This window comes from Oryzias melastigma, linkage group LG17, assembly GCF_002922805.2.
Source record: "Oryzias melastigma strain HK-1 linkage group LG17, ASM292280v2, whole genome shotgun sequence".
Classification (NCBI taxonomy): domain Eukaryota; kingdom Metazoa; phylum Chordata; class Actinopteri; order Beloniformes; family Adrianichthyidae; genus Oryzias; species Oryzias melastigma.
In genome coordinates this window covers 12,849,620-12,870,798 of record NC_050528.1, presented here as the reverse complement: position 1 = coordinate 12,870,798, position 21,179 = coordinate 12,849,620, and the positions used below count along the sequence as shown (strand labels likewise).

The 21,179-nt window shown below is 41.2% G+C and overlaps 1 protein-coding gene across 13 annotated transcripts in view; it reads left to right on the top strand.

The window, feature by feature from the left end:
* The window catches only part of dlg1l (discs, large (Drosophila) homolog 1, like), a 58,874-nt gene that overhangs the window by 6,791 nt on the left and 30,904 nt on the right, over positions 1–21,179 (top strand). For 7 of the 13 annotated variants that reach the window (XM_024268671.2, XM_024268666.2, XM_024268665.2 and 4 more), the window contains exons 2-4: positions 524–655; positions 4,874–5,037; positions 8,435–8,503. In XM_024268671.2, the coding sequence (XP_024124439.1) occupies positions 524–655; positions 4,874–5,037; positions 8,435–8,503 (365 nt within the window). Of the gene's footprint in view, positions 1–523; positions 656–4,873; positions 5,038–8,434; positions 8,504–15,677; positions 16,044–21,179 lie in introns of those variants that run through there. The other 6 variants (XM_036216283.1, XM_024268670.2, XM_024268677.2 and 3 more) reach the window with 3 other exon arrangements.

Sequence of the window (21,179 nt, the reverse complement as noted above, 5' to 3'; positions counted from 1 at the left end):
TTAAACCTTATATGACTTTCAATATTTTACTCTCCATAAAAATATATTTTGTCAAAATAATACAAGTCAGAAATGGGCGCAAGATAACATAAAATAAAAGGGTCTGGAGGGCTGAATATTATAACCTGACAGACCAGATCCGGCCCCTGGGCTTTGACTTTGACACATGATGTAAACACACTGTTAAAAAGTGAATTGGAAGAGTTCCATGGACATTTGTAGAAAGCATGTATTTATTTATTTTTTTTTTTTTTTATTCCGTTGCGGTCTTTTAGACAGTCAGTGAGCCAGACGTTGGAATCCTCCGGATTAGAGTTAATGTCTTTAGGAAAGTTTGGTAGTCTTTAAAACCTGCAGCTGATCTTCATGAGAACAACCATAAACCTGCAGGGAAAAACCTGAAGTTATTTTAGTTCTGCTTTAAAAAGAAAATAAAAATCACCTTTTAGGTTGACCTGGACTTAAGTACTTGTATCTGTTCCATGGAGCTCCAACCCCTGACCTGCCTCTTTCTGTCCTGCAGATGCGCAACGGGCCCTGTTGCTGCTGGAGGAGTACCGAGCCAGACTGAACCACTCCGAGGACCGGCACCTCAGCTTTTCCATCCAGAGGGTTATTGACATCTTCCAGAGCAACCTCTTCCAGGCTCTCATTGGTAAGACCCCTCTGACATAGAAAAGGTCCAGCTCTGACTCGGTATTGGTTCTGGAGCAGAATTCAGACTTGGCTTTTGATCAGTTCCAGAGCAGTTTTATTTATTTATGCTCAGAGCAGAACAACTGGACTAAAATGGCCACCATAGCTGGGCATCACGTGATGTAAACAGAGTAGAGAAGCAACAAAATGAGACCCAGCGATTCATTGAAATGTGGCCAGATAAATTCAGACTAATTAAACCAACTTTTAACAGGATACACTTTGCTTCTCACAGTTTTCCCAACCAGCTATATGTCATTAACACTTATCAGCTTACCTTCTTGGTTGCTGTCTCTTTAGTAACCGCCTTGCAGCATTCTTCCACTGTATCAAAGTAGCAGTAAAAAGTGTTGAACCTGATGTTGATACAGACATTCAAAACTGGTCAGCAAAATGTAACGTTTGAATATGAGAACTTCAGGACTTGATCCAGATCAAATTAAGCAGACTCCGTCCGGACCAACAGGCTTTTTCGATCTGACTACACCCTAAGACAAATCAGAACCAATTGTAGATGTTGATCGATGTTTTTCTGATGGACACTAGACACAGGCAAGTAGAAGCTGCCAAAAACCCCATTAAGTTTGGTCAGACTCTGAATCATTGTCAGTGAAGAACATCTACCTTCCAAAAAGCAGAAAAGTTAAAGGCATAGTAGCACTAGTACTGCAGAAAACAGACAGAGGCCTCATTAAAGTCTGAACTCCTTTGAAATGAAGCTTAGTTTGTCAGGTGAAGAGTCTGTTCTGAGTCAGTACCCACCAAGACAAGAATATGGTTTCTGTTTGGTCTCCTAAGCCATCACCAACTACCACCTGAGAATGGGCCTTTCAGAAAACTCCATGCCTCTTCAGCTATTGTATATTGTCTCAATGTCAGGTCTGGATCTAGAACTGTACTGTGCTTCTGAGGGGTTCTACAGAGATTCAACAGAGCTCTCTTCCTGAAGGTCAATAGTCTTTCTCCATGAAGACTTGCTATCAGACCCCGCCCAGGTGATCCTCTGCAGGATCCACTTCAGTGGGCTGAGAACAGTGCCTTATTCCAGAAATGGAGGAGGCGCTGAGCAATCTTCCGAAATGTCCACGTATCTATTTGGGATGTGAACCTGCTGATGCTTTCCTAAACTTATCTGTATCTTCTCATTGTCTGAGTCTCTGTGCACACGGTCTGTAGCTTCATGTTCCGTGCACAGTCATCTTCACGCGAGAAGAATTCTCATTTTATTCAATAACTGTTTCCATTTCGACGCCAGCTGACGGAGCATTATTTGTTTAGATCTTTGAATGTTGCTGATGAAAAATAGATTTGTTTCTCTCAGTTTCCAATCTGCTGGCCCCCCCAAAAGGAGGTGTGCGGTGGGCCAGGCTCCATGTAATCCCTCTGTGGACACGATGATTACCCCCGCTTGTAATCCCCCCATCACAGCTGACAGATCTACAGGCTTCGGTTTGGGGGCAGATGGTCTCAGTCTTTTCATTTTTGAGCATTTTTTTCCCTCTGAAATTAAAACAGTATTTTCTTCTTCAGCCTCTTCTCATCTGTGCCCTCCCCCAGCTTCCTCCGGCTCCTCCTGGGGCAGCCTGAGCAGATGTAATCTTTAAACCACGCCCGGATGCTGTTAGAAACCTCCAACGGGAGGGGCGTTGCACTTCAGCACTACACGAATAATTTCTTCCTGCATGGGGAGGGTCCATGTTTGAGGAGATAACTTTCTGCAGTGCTGAAAGGTTGCAGGAGCGAGCGCATTACTTCTGACTCTTCCCTCCTTAAGATTAGGTTAACATTGATTTGCTGAAGAATGACGTTTCACCCAGAAAACACCTCTGAGCAGCTCTATCTAAGTGTGCCTGTGACCTCATTCTGCACATGATCCCAATGTGCATGTAACCTGAGCGTGCACGTGACTCTGGAGTGCATGTGACCGCAATGTGCATTGCAGGACCGGCTGGTGGAGCAGCTGGAGAACAAGCTAGAGAAACGGCTGAAGAGCAGCGAGGGAACAGCTGCCAAAAAGGAAAACATCTGAAGGAAAACTTGGGTGGAAACAACTGGGGAACAGCTGCAGGAATCCCCAGAGAATTGTGCCCTGCTGGAACAGCTGCTGACACAGCTGGAAGTACATCTTTAGAAACAGCTGGGGGAACAGCTGAAGAAACAGCTTTTAAACAGCTGGAGAGAAATCAGGGTAAACAAATGGGGAACAGCTGCATGAATAGCTGGGAGAACAGCTGTCGGAATTGCCAGAGAATTTTGCCTTGCTGGAACTGTGAAGGAACAGCTGGAAGAACATCTTTAGAAACAGCTGAAAGAAGTTCTGGAGCAGCTGCAGAAAGAATTGGAAGTGCAGCTGCAGGAACCACGAAAGAAGAGCCACAAACGCAGCTGAAAAAACATCTGTGGGAACAGTGGAAAAAAATAGCTCCTGGATCAGTTGCAGGAACAGCTGGAAAAACAGCTTTGACTTTGGCTGACAGAATAGCTGTGGGAACCGTTGAAAAACAACTGGAGTAACAACTATGGGAGCATCTGATGAAACGGCTGTGGGAGCAGCAGGATAAACGACTGAAGCAATAGCCAAAGGATTGTCTGAGGAAACTGGTTTTAAAACAGCTGTGCGGGAGCTGAGGGATCAGCTCTGGGAACTGCTGGAAATGTGGGAACCATGAAGGAACAGCTGCTTGACACATTTTAAAGGAAGATCTTGAAGCAGCTTCGGGAACAGTAAAACAAACAGCTGTGTAGACAATCCTGAAAGAACATCTTGAGAAACTGCTGGAAGAATATCCAAGAAAGTCACAGACAGAACAGCAGCGAGAACTGGTGGGAAAAACAGCTGAAGGATCAGCTGTAAAAACGACTGGGGAAAATAGCTGTTCCTGTGTCTGTTGCTGCTGCTCTTCAGAGCTGAGATCAATGGATTGCAAGAACTTTTCAACTCAGTCTATTTATAATACATCAGTTGTTTTTAAAAGTAAAAGAGAAAGAAGTCAGACTTCAAAATGGAGGGAAAAAACTATATCTTTCCACATAGCATGGCTGTTTGTGGCAGTGTTCCTTTAATTACTCGTGTAAGATTTGCTAGTTTGGGGGAAATCCCTTCTCTGGAATTACTTCAGAAATTATGGGTGAGACAGTTTCTGTTGAGTCAAATTACACATTTGTTCAGTCGGTTTACCCACAACCCTGATTTTTGTGGTCACATTCACTAGCTGTGATACACAAGTCTGATTTTGGAAGTGGAATACTTTGTATTGCTTGACTAAAATTAAAAACACAATGCTTTAAAGACCCACTCCAATGAAAATTACGTTTCTGACGTTTTTACATGTTATTGTTGCATTTTCTGATGACCGAGGACATATGCAAAGAAAATAGAAATTAAAGTAGCATTTCTGAGTATTTATTTATTCAAATCATTGGGTGCGTATTTGTAACTTAGAAAATACAATGGGCAGGCCACAAGTTCTCTGCTTCACAAAAGGAAGGTGGCCGACGTTTCCCCACATCAATGGTTTCATCTTCAACTCGGAGGCAAATTTTAAATGAACTTGTCTTGATTTTGACTAAAAATGACATGATCATAATTAAGACTACTGAGAACACTTAGCATGGCTCAAAAGGGAATCAGTGTTTTTTTTTTTTTACACACTTGTCCTGTCCAACGGCTTAGCAAACAGATCAGGGCTGAAGGTCTCTTGTGTTGAACAGATTTTGCTGTTACACCAGATTTATGAATCTTCTGACACGCAAGATGTATATTTGTATTTAAGGCTAAACGTTATTTATATTTATTATGTTTGTATCCTTTTTTTTCTTTTTTGTTGAACTGGACTGAAAAGTAGAAGAGAGAAGAAGAGAGACTTTTAAAGAGTAATTTATGTTAATGAAATCTGGTGGTGTTTTAATCGGCAAAATTTGATAAAACATAATTGTAAAATTATTCCCGAACTTCTCATGTTCTTGAACCGAACAACTAGTTACTCAAGAAGTGAGAGTAAAACCTAGAAAAAAAGATTACTCTATCGTCACAATGACTGCTAGTGATAATAACAGGGTGGGTCTGTCTACCTGCAGCCAATCATTAAGAAAAGTGGAGGATCCGGTGCTTTTGTTCTGAACTGTTCTCTTTAGACTTCCAACCCCCTCCATCCATCTCCTCTTTCTGTCTTTTCAGATATCCAGGAGTTTTACGAAGTGACCTTATTGGACAGCCACAGATGGGTGGGGGCTTCCAAGGGGGTGGACCCTGTAGCGCCCATCCACCTGTGGGACTTTCCCAGCCTTCAAAGCTCAACGGTGACGTCGGAGACGCTGCCCAGCCTCAGCACCAGCATAGAGGTGAGAACAGAACCCGAGGTCCGGCTGAAGTCACAGTTATCATTTCAGACGCCCCCCGAGACCAACGACCTGCTCTCAAGGGAGGGTGTTGAGACACCTGAAGCTGTTGGTGATGCTTGACCTCCAGATCACTGACAAAATCTTGGATCATCATTTTGTGGGGTGGCAGTACTGCTGGAGGATGTGTTAAAAAGGGAACTCTAACCCTGGGGTTCTGAACGGAGTAAACTAAAACCAGTAAATGCAGGTTTCTTAGAAAATAATAGCCAACAAAGGCAGCTTTTATTAAAAATATCAGCTCGTAGAAGTAGTTTTAAGGAAAGCATACTGTACAGCCACATTTCTTTCCTTAAAAAGTCTGCAACTGTGCTTTTTTCCCTCCTACAAAACAACTTTTTTTACAAGTAGCCGGTAAAGGCAGTTATTACATTTGTTTGGTAAAAGTTTCCTCTAAACAAGTAAGGGATAATGCCCTACAAAGTGTGCGTTATCATAGATTAATGCTCTCTGCTTCGGTTTCCTCACCGTGCAGTAATTTCTGATAATCCACTCTTCAAAGGGCATTATTATGTTTATACCATGGTCACTTAGAAAAAAAAAACGGAGATTCAATATATTTTTAGTACTTTATTCTTTTTATTTTTCATATTATTTTGGTTTAGATCACTTTTTCACAAAAAAAGTGCACTATTTGAGATGATGCATTTCATGTTGCCGTGACAAAACGCCGGTGAGGCAGCAAAGCCAACACTGATCCCAACTGCAGCGGCAAAGGAAAGTAATATATATCTGGATTGTCACAATAGGTTAAATAAAGCATCAGTTAAGAAAGTTCATGTCTTACCGCTTGTTTTTGTATAGCTGATAAAGCAAATGCTTATTCTACAGAATCTGTGCAGTGATCTAAAACATTTGGACTATGTGACCATAACCTCTTTTTTAGGTGTGCATTAAAACTATGAATAATCAATTTTTAATCTATACCCAGCCAATAAAAAAATGGGTATTCAACCGGACCATGGTATAACAGCTGGTGATTACCAAGGTAACATTAAAACCAGGGATTAATGTCACTTACTCTTAAAAGAGACGGTAAGGGTAGCTTGGCTTAAAAACAATTATTAAATGCAGTTTAACGTAAAAAAAAAAAAAAAAAAACAGTAATGACAGCTTAACGTAAAAAAACAAACACTAAAGACCACTTACTGACAATAGAGACTGCTTTACATAAAAACAGACGGTAGAGGTAGCTTAACGTAAAAACAGACGGTAGAAATCGCTCAACATAAAAACAGACTGTAGAGGTAGCTTATCGTAAAAACAGACGGTAGAAGCAGGTTAATGTAAAAACAGACGGTAGAGGTAGCTTAACATAAAAACAGACTGTAGAAGCAGCTTAATGTAAAAACAGACGGTAGAGGTAGCTTAACATAAAAACAGACTGTAGAGGTAGCTTAGCGTAAAAACGGACAGTAGAAGCAGCTTAACGTAAAAACAGACGGTAGAAACAGCTCAACGTAAAAACAGGCAGTAGAGGTAGCTTAACGTAAAAACAGACGGTAGAAGCAGCTTAATGTAAAAACAGACTGTAGAGGTAGCTTAGCGTAAAAACGGACGGTAGAAGCAGCTTAATGTAAAAACGGACGGTAGAAGCAGCTTAATGTAAAAACGGACGGTAGAAGCAGCTTAATGTAAAAACAGACTGTAGAGGTAGCTTAACATAAAAACAGACTGTAGAAGCAGCTTAACGTAAAAACAGACGGTAGAAACAGCTCAACGTAAAAACAGGCTGTAGAGGTAACTTAACGTAAAAACAGACGGTAGAAGCAGCTTAATGTAAAAACAGACGGTAGAAGCAGCTTAACGTAAAAACAGACGGTAGAAGCAGCTTAATGTAAAAACAGACTGTAGAGGTAGCTTAGCGTAAAAACAGACTGTAGAAGCAGCTTAATGTAAAAACAGACTGTAGAGGTAGCTTATCAAAAAAACAGACTGTAGAGGTAGCTTAACGTAAAAACAGACAGTAGAAGCAGCTTAACGTAAAAACAGACGGTAGAAACAGCTCAACGTAAAAACAGGCTGTAGAGGTAACTTAACGTAAAAACAGACGGTAGAAGCAGCTTAATGTAAAAACAGACTGTAGAAGCAGCTTAATGTAAAAACAGGCTGTAGAGGTAGCTTAACGTAAAAACAGACGGTAGAAGCATCTTAACATAAAAACAGACTGTAGAGGTAGCTTAATGTAAAAACAGACAGTAGAGGTAGCTTAGCGTAAAAACAGACGGTAGAAGAAGCTTAATGTAAAAACAGGCAGTAGAGGTAGCTTAGCGTAAAAACAGACGGTAGAAGCAGCTTAATATAAAAACAGACTGTAGAGGTAGCTTAACGTAAAAACAGACTGTAGAGGTAGCTTAACGTAAAAACAGACGGTAGAAACAGCTTAATGTAAAAACAGACTGTAGAGGTAGCTTAGCGTAAAAACAGACTGTAGAAGCAGCTTAACGTAAAAACAGGCAGTAGAGGTAGCTAAGCGTAAAAACAGACGGTAGAAGCAGCTTAATGTAAAAACAGACTGTAGAGGTAGCTTAACGTAAAAACAGACGGTAGAGGTAGCTTAACGTAAAAACAGACGGTAGAAACAGCTCAACGTAAAAACAGGCAGTAGAGGTAGCTTAGCGTAAAAACAGACGGTAGAAGCAGCTTAATGTAAAAACAGACTGTAGAGGTACCTTAGCGGGAAACGGATTGTAAAGGCAGTTTAATGTTAAAACCGATTGTAAAGGCAGCTTAACGTAAAAATGGACTGTAGAGGCAGCTTAATGGAAAAATGGACGGTAGAGGTAGCTTAACATAGAAACGGACAATAGAGGAAGCTTAACGTAAAAACAATTGAGAGTAGCAGCTCAACGTCAAAACAGGCAGTAGAGGCAGGTTAATGGAAAGACAGACAGAAGAGTTAGCTCAACATAAAAATAGAAGGTAATGGTGGCTTAACATAAAAACAGACTGTAGAGAAAGCTTTATCTGAAAACAGACGGTAATGGCGGCTAAACATAAAAATACACGATAGAGGTAGTTTAATGTAAAAGCAACTGTAATGGCAGCACAGTGTATAAACTTTACGCTGCGCTCACGCCAGGTTAATATATAAACGTTATACGTTACGCTGTGTTTATGTCTGTTTTTAAATTAACCTGTCTTTGCTGTCTGTGTTTAAATTGATCTCCTTTTATAAACAGATGCCAAAGGTAGCTTAACTTAAGCCCAGGCAGTGAATGCAACTCTCCGTGGTAGCAGACAGTTAAAGCAACTTTTAGGGTTTCCTTGTTATTTCATGGTAGTGCTCTTTCTCTCTTTCTCTTTTTTGCTGTAAATGCCTTTCGCCCCCCCCTCGCAGGACTCCCCTCTTCTTAATGAAATTCTGCACACGCTGGCGCAGGCCAAACACTCTCCCTGCTCTGACAAAGTAAGTACACGTGCTGTTGGTGGGAGGGTCTGTCGGTGTTCACCTGTGCCGCATGACCATCCAGTCTTCGTGTGCTTTGTTCCATCAGAGAGGAAGGGTCTTCTGGGTCCTGGGTGGGGCTAGCCTCAAGGTGTGGCTGTGATTTGGGGAACCAGCTCTGTGAAAGGGTTTGGTTCTGCTGGACTTGGAACAATCTGGTTCAGAGGAGAAAAGCACAGCCACACGCTGAGGCAGCCATTAAGGCATTTAGGGCCCATGGTTCATCATGCTTTCATCATGCTGTTGGGTTTGGATCGTACAACTTCTTTCCTCTCATCAGGACTTTTGCTTTATACTAAAATTGTGACGGTTCTGTCTGTTCTTCTGTTGAACTTGGACTCTCCATGGCTGCCTCTTCAGTAAAAATGTGCTTCGATTCCGGATATGTGTTATGCAAAACATCAGAATATTATTCCTCTTATGGATATTCTGTATTGATGGCACAAATGAAGAAATGTACACGGTTTGTGAAGCCATAAACTAAAACACAAGATCTAACAAGTGTGTTTATTGAAATGTATTTGTTTGAAGCAGATTCACAGAAAGCCTCTGATGCTGATTTGGTCCAGATCAGAAGTATCAGTTACATTCACTGGACTAAATCCATAATTATTCAGGTTACTTGCAGGTTTAGAATAATTTTCATTTATTAGTTGAAGGCTTTGGTGTTGAAGATGGAGTTGTGTTGCAGTTTAAACTTTTATTTTTAAATTGGGGTGTGGGTGTGAGTCTGCACTGTATGTCAGACTGCAGTTGTTCTTCGTGGTGGTGGTTTGTGTGTCCTCTTGTGTTTCTTTGGGAGTCTGAGCTGACAGCTCAATATAGAGCTGGTGTTGCAGCCGTCTGGACATTTCTAACATTTGTGACCTATGCGTGCGGACAGCTCCTGCTTCAAACATCATCCAGCAGACTTGTGTCTGCTCCAGAGACCGATCAACACAAAACATCCCCAGCGAGGATTAACTGAACCCCCCTGCACAGGAGCAACGGGTTCAGCTCAGATAGGATGTTCTTCTTGTGTTGGAAAAGACTGAGTAATCAAAGACATCATCTGGATGGATTTAAGATGCTAGAAATGACACATCTTGATTTAAAAACATTGGTTCATATCAAATAAAGTTTAAAGATTTTCAACCTGATGTTTTTGGATTGAAACTATTACCTTTTCAGATTCAAGATATTATTGATTCCTGGTTAGAGGAGCTTTTTGTTTTTTTTGTTTAAAAAATGAAGCTGCTGTGATCTTCAACTCCATATTTACTGTGAATTTTAATTATGTCAAGACTGCTGGTGTTCGAGCAGTGATAACACTTAAATGCAGTACGTAACTATTGTATGTTGAGTTCAGATGATGCTTTCAGGAACTCTCTTGCCGTGATTTGAGCTACACTGAATGATCAGTGAAGGTGTGAATGAGCTGGGGATTGCAGTTTAGAAGCTCCAGAAAAATAATGGCACATGCACCTATGTGTATTCGTGTGTTATGATTATATTCACATTGGCATAAAGCAGCTCTGCTTCCTCCTCAAGTCTTTTACTGCTTTCAGTATGGTAGAAGTGAGGGCTACCAGACGTTCTTGAATGCAGCCCTTGGCTAAGATCCATCTTCTCCTGAAACAAATCGTGTGAAAGCTGCTTTTCACACAGTCACTAGATTAAAGATATTAGATGATCCGTAAACTTTATTTAAACAGGGTAGAAGGGCAGACAAATCAGTGGCAGCACTTTGGACTGGAATGGAGTCCTTTGGATATGAATCAGTACTTCAAGATTTTGCATTTGGGAACAAATGCTAATTAGAGCAACCAGCCTTTAGTTTAAGTGTATTTTTCAGCTCAGCATATTAATACTCTCCCTTTGTGCAGAGCAGGTCTGAGGGTTGTATTCTAGCCATCGGTGGTGTTCATTCTCGTAGATTAATCTGAGCTTCTGTTCCTTTGTTGTGTCTGTGTGAAAAACCTGCAGTAATATGGAGAACCTGATCCCTGTTTCCTAAAAGGCTGAATCATCAAACACTCTTACTGAGGGTCCACGGTCCAAACTGTTTCCAGCCCCCCTACAGTTGGCTGGCAGGAAAAGCGTGAGGGCCACTGATGGTGTACTTTTCATGCTCCACAGCATCTAGACTTCCATATCTGTTAGTATTTACCCATTTTTGAGATTTTTGCTGTTAAACCCTCAGCAGCAACTGTACTATTTACAAACAATAGTGCAAAAGTACCAGAATACAACCCGACTATGTTCAACACCCCATGTTTAGGGCCATGACCTGCAGATCTGCTTTAATGCAGGTGTCAAACCTTTGTTTTCAAAGACTCTTACGATAAATAGAAAAATCTTTCCAGGATGCCCCATGCTACAATTTAAATTATTTCTTGGATTTGGGATTTTTCTTTTTGTCAGTGGTGTTGGTTTTGCTCCAACAAATGAGAGGAAGATGATGTCTTCTAAGTCAGAAATTGCTGTGTATTTGCTTGCGTGTGTACATTGGGAATGATTCCCCTACCCTACGATACGGTTCAAACCTCTTTTTTTAACCTTTTACCTAGTCATGTTTTTTAATTTGTTTGTTCTCTATGTGAGTTGTGTACATGTATTCGAAAATGGCACCAAAAAAACTAAAGATTCCTAAAAATATTTTTCCAATTTGCCAAGAAAGTAACAATGAAAAAAAATCAGTTTGCTTCTATAGTATTAAATATATTTAATGCATTAAATATATTTAAAACACAACATATTTGTTTCACACTTTCAACATGAACATTTAACATGCATTTAGTGTGTAACAGTTCATTTCCCCTGCAGTTCTGTTTAAATGGTGCAACATACGGTTTGGTTTTAAACCAATAATTGTCATCCTAATGCCCACATGTTGGGACTTGGATGCTCCTCCATGAAAACAGATCTCAGGAGAACATCTGAGCAGAAGTCTTCCCGAACAGTTGTTTTGTAAACTGCTGATTCAGCCGCCTTCAAAAAACTCATAAGATTCACGTTGGAGCTGTCAGGTGTTACAGCCTCTATAACTTCTCCATCCTGCTGCTGTGGTGCAAATCACTTCCTCTTGTGACTGAAGTGGTTCTAATCCTTGAGGGATTCTGAGTGAAAACCAGATAAAAGAAGCTTGGATCTGGAAGTGTTAGTGTTTTTAGCAGATGCTCAGAAGAGTCCAGCAGAGGGAGCCACTACTCTGAGGAGTTGGACTTGATTCTCTCCTCTTCTGATCACTGCGATTCACCTGGACCAAACCACCAATCAGTTTCTGCTTTTGTGCTTTCCTGTTAAATCTGCCAGAGCTTCAAAACAGCAGAAGAAAGGATTTCTGTTCTTCTCCAGCTATAAATAAAGCTCTTTCAAGAATCCCGAACAAACATTTCTAAAATTGGCAGCATATTATTTTTCTAAAAGATGCCTGCCTTTTTTTTAGCATCAAAGCTTTGCTGCTTGTCATCATTGATGACATTGAACAAAAACAGCAGACTAAAAGCCTACCACTATTAGAGGTTGCACTTCAGAGCTTCAGAGGCTGCTAGGACATCATTTGGCCACCAGATGTCTCTTCTTTTGACTGTTAGTCGGAAGACTACAAGCTTCAGATGTTGTTTTTACATTTACAAATGTCAGTAAAATGTTATCAGATTACATCTTTGTAGTCTCTCTTTCAAAGTAATAATTGAATTCTTGTTTATTTTTTGTGTGTTTGCTGTGCCATCTACATCAAACTCCCGGTCTGGATGTACAATGTCCCGGTTTTTTTGGACACATTGTGCCCTACCTGCAGTTGATTATCTGGATCAAGTGTGTTTTGCTACTTAGAAACTATATGATCACTTAGCTTTATTTATCAAACCCAATTTAATCTGTCCCAACGTCTAGATTGAAACAAAGTGTAAAAAAACAACAAATTCAGTGAAGGGTAAAGGTATTTGCTAGTCACTGATTCTACAAAATGTTATGCTCAAAAAATTATATCGGTCTGTAATGTTGCTCATAGATGCACTTCAACCGTGACAGACAGAATAAAAAAAAAATCATATTGTATTAAAAAAATGTGTATTAGGTTGCGGCAAATAAGTATTTGGTCATTAACAAAAGTTTACCCCACAATCTTTTTGCTGGGGCGATCTGTTTGGGATCATTGTAATGCTACAAGATCCAGCCGTGTTTCATTCTTGATGCGCTTACTGATTGTTGGATGTTTTTTTTCTCAAGAACTCACCATATACGCCCAATTATCTTTTCCTTAATGCAGATCAGTTGTCCTTTTGCAGAAAAGAGGCCAAAAATCATACACTTCCCCTCTCCTGCTTCACAGTGGATTTGGTGTACTTGGGTTGAAACTAAGCATTTTCCCCCCTTTTAACACGACGGGTGGTGTTTCTAAAGAGTTCCACTTTGGTCTCATTTGACCAATGGACGTTCTCCCAATCCTTCTATCATCCAGATAGTCTCTGAACTTCAGAGGGACATGTCAGGGGTATTAAGCGGGGAGACCTTTGGAACTCTGGGGGATTTGAACCCACAATGACAGTGTGTTGCAAATAGTAACCTTTGTTACTGTTGTCCCTGTTACTGTTGACTAGTTACCCCATGTAGTTCTGGTCTGTTACTTCACTGTTCTAAAGATCATTTTTGCCCCACCAGGTGAGATCTTTGTTTGTGTTCTGCTCTGATGTGTTTTTGTCATCTCTGGGGATCGACGTGGCCTTGTTCTCTGGGGAAGTTGTCTTTATGCTGCCGCTTGTTGTTGCTGCTTTACTCTCGTGTCAGACCTGTGTTTGTCATCTGTAGCAGGGCTCTCAACCAACTTTTTGCACTAGTGTGCTAAACTTTTCTCTTTGGTGCACAAAAAGTGATGTACAGCCGGATTTTTCCCTAATGCATTTAATGGCGCAATTTTACAGGCTCACTGTTTTTTGTCCATTTGCTGCTGTCTTTCACTGAAAGGGAGAGGGGACACTTGGACAGTGTATTTATTGCTGCATAAAATGTGTTTTTAGAGATGCATTGAGCTGTTTTAGTCTTTCAACTGAAAATGCATTAGAACCAGTCACAAATGCACCATTGCCAGCCATCGTCTTGCTACAGTCCAATAAAAACAGTCAATTGTAATATGTGTTTTGCTGGATCTGAGCCAGGAGAGAGCTAGTCATTCCTCTCTCTAGGACTTTATACACCAGAAGATATTTTAGTTAATAAAATATCAGCATCAAAGCTCTTGAGAACCTGTTCTGACTGATTACAATGGTGTCCAATCAAAGCGCCACAGCTTTGATTCCATACCAACAACCATTGATGTTCAATGGGACCAAATCTTTACAATCCAGATCAGGCCTAAATAGGTTGAATGATACGTTGTCAATCTTTCTCTTTTATTCTGCTTTCATCATCTGAAGCTACATCTGTTCTGTTTATCAGACGCAGGTAGCAACTCATCTCCCTCTGACTGCCGCATTTGCAAATGCAGCCTGAGCACACATACATTTTTTTATACTTCAAACGGCTTGGCATACAGGTGCCACCTGAATTTTTTATAAGTCATACCATTGAGAAATGTGGTCTCATGTGCAACTAAAATGGTTTCATTCTAGAGTCCTGTGTAGCGTGTTTCATTCCATTTATCTCAGTTTCTGTCTTGTTAACCGGCTCTGGTGGGAGAGCATGAAAGTCATGGTGAAGTGGTAGAACACTATAATGCAGATTAACTTCAACAAGAAAAGGGTATTTGGTTGAGTGGAGCAGATGCTTCCTCTGTCTGCAGTATAGATCTCAGTGGTGAAGGTGAAGACTTGAAATAGAACTGTTCTATTCCAGCTCACAAGCTAAACGGAAAAAATCTGCTCTCTTACATTTTAACTCATCCTCTGTCCTTGAATGACTAACATGGAGCGATAGAGGCTGACAGGCAGGTGTAAATATCCCTGACTCTCGTCAAGGTCTGATTTTATTCTATTGAGGATCAGTCCAGGTGTCCTATCACGGGGTTACATGTCTGGATCACAATGTGGAATACATCTTTGGACTTACTTTTTACTTCTGTCAAGTTTGTATTTTGGCTTTGATTCTTTAGTCAGAATTAACTGGCGTAGATGATGCTTCAATACTGCAATGCTCCACTCCATTCTGATGCATCCACTTGTAGACAACTAGATCCATGAACGTCTTTGCTCTCCTCGTCTGATCTGGAATCTGGATCAAAACTGTACAGTTAGATAGCTCCAATACTGCTTGCCATTTTTGTTGCACCTCTAATGTTAAGTTGGGGCGTGAGGGGCTGTAAGCGAGTGGGAAAGAATGTAAACAAAGGGGTTATGAGAAGTCGGGGGAGGCTTGCTTCACGCTAACAGTTCCCACAGCTCATAAGTAAAATTCTGATGAACTCCTGCTGCTTTGCAGAAACTATGTCCCAGAAAAGAGTTTTTTATGTTGCCTAAAAACTGCTTAATTAAAAGACCACAGTTGCACATTTTTGTCAAAGATCTTTTTAAGGTGCCCATAAATTGATACTCGCTTGAGATTTTCGTGCTGCAATTTTAGGAAGTTGTTGCTAATACAGCAGTAATTAAAAAAAAAAAAAGTTTAGATTTGGCTAACTGTTCTGTCTTTTTCCGCCCTTGTGAATTTGTTTTTTTTAACCTTATTTTTTTTAATTGTTTATTTAAACATTTTGTTATTTTATTTACCCATTTATTTATTTTGTTGGGTCTCTTGTTAATTTTGTGTTTCATGAATTTATACCTCACTTCATTCTTTCATTTCTTGATTGTTATTTTTATAAGTTCCTGTCCAGACCGGCTGGTGTTCTAATTAAGTAGCTGAGCTTAAAGAAGACAGAGACTTAGGCTCCGCCCCAATTCCTTGATCTTTATCACCTGACTCCCCCCTTTTCTCCTTTTTACTCTGCTCTACATTACTATTCTCTTCATGAGGATGAATACACCCCCACCCCCCATTGTTTTGATGAATCATGTGACCAGCCTTTCCCTCCCCCTCCCGCCAGAGGCCCATCACACCCCCACAGCAGAGAACAGCCTCCCCACGCACAGCATCGCTCAGTAGCTCCGGCTCTCTCCATCTTCATCATCAGTCAGAGCTGGAGGAGAGCAGGAGGAAGATAGACAAGAGAAGGAGGGGGAGTTTAAAAAGGGAGGGGTAGCTTTTAGCTGAGGAGGGGGAGGAGGAGTAGTGAGGGGGGGTTCTCCCCAGATGAAGGCAGAGCTCTGGGAGTCGTTTCCTGCACGCCGCCATGGAGCGATGCGAGGAATGAGGGCGGATGGTGAGAGCGGGGAGCAGCAGCAGCAGCGGAGGGGGAAGCGCCGGGGGGGGTGCGCGGCGCGGCAGGAGCCGGCTGCGTACCTGCAGGAGGCGGCTGGGGGCCAGCTGCCCTGGCGTCGAAAAGATGTCGGCTGGCATGAAGAAGGTGGACTGCTTCTCACCCATGCTGTGCCATTGCAAGGTGGCCTGCACCAACAGCACCATCTCCCTCATGTTCGGCTGCAAGGTGCGTGGGATGGGGGGCGTCCTCACAGCTGGAGAGCTGAGGGTTTACTCAGGTCTGAGAGCAGATGTCCAAGCTGTTAAGTTGGGTGATCAGGGAAAGTTCATGCTCATCAGGGAGAGTAAGAGTTAGAGTGGGTGGTAAAATCACCCCCACGATCACTCCTCTGATAGACCCTCCTACATCTGATTGGACCGGACTCAGTGGTCCATCAGTACCCGACCGAATTGGGGAGTCGATTTGTAAACAAACAGCAAAGAGTGCAGATAATCAATTCTGCATTTGGTGGTGAAACTATTGCAGCTCCGTTAACTCTGCAGGTGTGTTTACTTAACTCTTTAACACCGGAGATGTTGCCGACGACACCTAAATAACGCGCTCTTTGACACTTTTGGCTGTTCACGCAACCACCACAATCCAGCTTATTCTGATACGGAGAAATTTGGATTTGCATATCAACTTTGCATCGATATGCAATACATTTCAAACGTGACAGAATCATCTAAATTACATTGATTGCAAAAGCACTTCACTACTGAAAAGTGTTGCTTTTTCTTTCTCTTTAGTATCAGCTGGAATTTCATTAATGGTTAAAGAGTTTTTATGGTCCAAAAACATTTAAGCACTGGAGCTAAAACTCTGGTGTAAAAAGATGGAAAACAATCTTCCCACTTCAAAAGTTTTGCCAATCAGTTTGCCATCTTCACGATTATGCCAATAACAAAAAGGTTGTCATGGTAACCTGTGTCTGTTAGGTCTTTCTGTTTATGTCTGTCTGTGTATGTCTGCCTGCCTGCTCACCAACCGTCTGTCTGTCTGTCTCTGCGTTTGCCCACTTGCCTGTCTGTCTGCGTTCCTGCCAGTCTGTCTAACTGCATTTCAACGCATATAAAACCATAAATAGAAGCGTGGCCTCGTTGTCTCTTGTTAGCCTCCTGCGTTTTCCCGCCTCACGTCTTGCGCATCACATGTTCGACGGTATTTGACCAGGAGGGTGCCGCCTCCTCTGTTTCCCAATGGAGGAGCATGGTAGTGATGGACACACGTGGGGGAGGATTTAAATGTCCCCGTGGGTCACTCTGAATCTGCCGGGGACATTATAAAAGCAGCTACAGTCCAGGAGAGCCTGCAGAGGTGCTGAGATGTCTTGGACCCCCCACCCACATCTTTCTCCAGACTGTGTTTGATGTTCTCTTCATCACACTTCTGAATCATCCTCAGCATCCTCCCTCCCCCCAACTTCCTGTGCTTCTTCTTTTTATAGCAGTGTTCACAGACAAGAGACAACGCTAAGCTGGTTCCTCCCCCGCTCCTCTCCCTCCTCTTTATTAGCTCTCTTATAAAGGGGCGGAGACTGTGACATTGCCGCTTGTGGACGCTGTGTGGGCCCCACCCCCCCATCCTCATCAGTGAGTGGGTTTAGTGACACCTGTCTTCTAAAGCGCTGTGGTGCCCCCTACTGTCTGTCCATGTTTCCTGTGGGAGTTCAGAAGCATCCTTGCTTCCATAAAGATAGAGATCTAAACTCTAGAGATCTGATCATCTGTGCATGCATGGAGCTGGCATCCCCCATGACTGAAATGTCCACATGACAGCCGCAAAATGTTCCTGGAAGTCTTGTCTGAGCAAACGGTGGCACTCGCAGGAACATCTCCAATTTCCAGCAGCTGGTTCTTCTGTTTGGAACATGTAGTCGAACATCATAGATCCAGACTCCAGGCTTTAGCACCAAAATTTACATTTTCATAATCTATCTCTATTTTAATGGGGCCATTAGTTGCTTTTGCATTATGGTTTGCAAAAAGTAGTACACTTGAAGCTTAGCAAATAGTTTAGCAAATAGACCAAGCAGATGTAGTGTAAGAAAGTGTACTAACGAAATACTTCTTTAGACTAAATTGGAACATTTTAAGTTTACAATATGTAAATTGTAGATGAAACTTAAACTTTAAGTATATTGCCTCACTTTTAATATAGACTAGTCAAACTTATAGTACACTTAAACAGACTACTTTTTGCTAAGGGTAGGTTAACAATTGCAGCTAATGTTTTTTCCAACTTTCATTGCTCTTCAGAAGACCGTAGTAGATGCTGCACTAGATCTTTTCTCTTCTGACTACTCCTTATAATTTTCATTTCTTAAATACTACTGCTCATGTCTACAAAGTCTCATGATCTTTACACTGTTGTACATCTACAGGACCATTTACTCACACTGAAGACGACTTGGCAAACACTGCAGGTTTTCAGCAGGGGTTTTGTGATTGTATTGTATTGTTGGTGGTGAAATGCACCCTGGGAGTCTTGGATGATTGTGGATGTCTGCAGGTGTTTTTTCCCCTATAGCTCCAATTGCAGATCTTTGTGCTGATGACTCAGTCAGGAAAGACCAAAGTTTTTGGAGCTCTGACTCACCTGCTGCAGCCCTGCACAAAGATGCTACTCGCATGCTTCTGTTTACAATGCATTCATAGTTGCAATAATGCTTAAGTTAGCAACTCCTCTCTTCATGATCAGGCTTATGTACGCAATTAGCCTATGAACTTCCATCATGTTTATGACTGATTATAAAGATTATGCTTCTGTTCACTTATGCTTAAGATTATGCTCATATTTACTTTCTTGCTCATGTTCATGATTGCTGTTGTGTTTACAGTAATACTTGTGTTTGTAATCAGCAAATATTTATGATTGTGCGCATTTTCTCAAAGATTTTCAGGATTATGCTTCCATTCATGTTTATATTGGCATTCACAATTATTTTCCTGTTCACATTTACAATCAAGCTCATATTCATATTTTTACCCATGTTTTCAATCTAAGGTCAAGATTATGCTTGTGTTCTTTATCAACCTCATGTCAGGATTACGCTAATGTTCTCAATATGCTTGTGTTTAAAACAATGCTGCTGTTCACTGTTACACTAATGCTGGTGGTTATTTCTGTGCTCCCAATTTTGTTTTACGTTGATGTAATGTTCTCAGGCTGTCTCGTGCAAACAGTTAGCCTCAGATTCACACTCATTTACAGTTATCGGGTTTACATGTATGCCTATATTTATGAATTCAAACATGTTCTTGGCACTGCTGATGTTCACAAGTGTGTTCATTATCATACAGTATTTTACCAAAAGTATTGGCTCTCCTGACTTGACTTACATGTGAACTGAAGTGCCATCCCATTCTATGGAAAGAAAATAGACCCACTCAGATTTGTGGGTGCGTAATTCTCGATTTTTAGGATTTTTGCATAACTTTGGATTTTTTTGTGGGTAATTCTTGACTTGAAACTCGTATAATACGTTTTGTGCATAAGTAAAAAAAAAAAACAAAATAAAAAAAAAATACAATTTACACATGCACAAACAGCTTGATACTAATTGCAAATGCAAATCTTTAAAAATTACCCACAAATCACTTGTTACCCACACACAAAACCTCAGTTATGTATGGGACTTATTTCATGTCTCACCGATTCATCCATGAATGATGCGTTCAAGTACTACTAGAATGCTCGTTTATCTAAGGTTTCTTATCAGCCGTTTTGAACTTTTGAACTCAATCCTCTCCGCCCACAGAGCGGCCCGCCCGAAGCGGCCTTTAACAAAGCAAGTGCACAGAGTTCTGGTCAGCAAATGCGGCGATTACAGGCAGTACCGGCCTGCTTCGATCTGCGGGTGTTTAGAAGGGTCTGGCTGGTGACTGGTGACCAGCGCTTGGGACAGGACCCCGCGTCATAGGTGCTGCAGATCTGAAGCACTCTTTTATGGATAATATATTTATTTTTAAAGGGTTAAGCGTTTTAAAAATGTTCATTTAGAATTTTTTATAATAATTATTGCGAATGTCTTTTTAAGAAAGTGGAAAAATGTCAAGTTTCACCAGATATTAATAGCAATTAAAGTTCTAAATAGCTGATAAGAAAGCTGATGAACCAGCATTCTAGTTGTACTGGAACGCATCAGTGAGACATAAAGTAAGTCTCACCATAGATTTGTGCGTAACTGAGGTTTCGTGTGCGCATAACAAGAGATTTGTGCGTAATTTTTAAAGATGTGTAATTAGTTTTAAGATATTGTAATTTTAATTTGTGCATGTGTAAATTGTATTGTGTATTTTTTAAATTTTGAAATATTTTTACTTATGCACAACACATATGAATTACAAGTCAAGAATTATGCACACACAAATCTAAACTTTTGCACAAATCCTAAATTACGCTTGCACAAATTAAGAATACACATGCACAAATCCTAATTTATGCACAAATCAAGAATTACGAACCCACAAATCTGAGTGAGTCTATTTTCTCTCCATACATTTCTAACCCATAGAGTTCAATATGAGGGTCCACCTTTTGCAACTATTACAGCTTCAACTCTTATGGAAATGCTGTCCACAAGGTTGAGGAGTGTGTCAATGGGAAGTTTGAACCATTTGTCCAAAAGCACATTGGTCAGGTCACATACTGTTAGTGGAGAAGACCTTGCTCTGGCTCCACTCTAATTCATTCCAAAGGTGTTCTATGGGGTTCAGGTCAGGACTCTGTGCAGGCCAGTCAAGTTCATCCTCACCAGACTCTGTTATCCATGTCTTTATGGACCTGGATTTGTGCACTCGTGCACAGTCATGTTGGAAGAGGAAGGGCCCGCTCCAAATTGTTCTCCCAAGGTTGAAAGCACGGAATACTCCTGAAGCATTCAAAGTTCCTCTCACTGCAACTAAGGGGCCAATCCCAATTCCTGAAAAACAAACCCACACCATCATTCCTCCTCCACCAAATTTCACACTCAGGACAATAGAGTCTAAAATGGGTGCTGTTCTCCTGATAACCTCCAAACCCAGACTGGTCCATCAAATTTACAGATGGAAAAGTGTGATTCCTCACTCCAGAGAAGGCATCTCCTCTGCTCTAGAGTCCAGTGGCGGCGTGCTTTACACCACTGTATCCAATGCTTTACATTGCACGTGATGTGTGTCGTGGATGCAACTGCTTGGCCATTCCATGAAGCTCTCTCCATACTGGGCTAATCTGAAGGTCATATGAAGTTTGGAGCTCTGTAGTAATTGCGCAGAAAGACTGCGACTTCTTTGCTCTATGCGCTTCAGCATCCGCTGAGCTCTCTCTGTCAGTTTATGT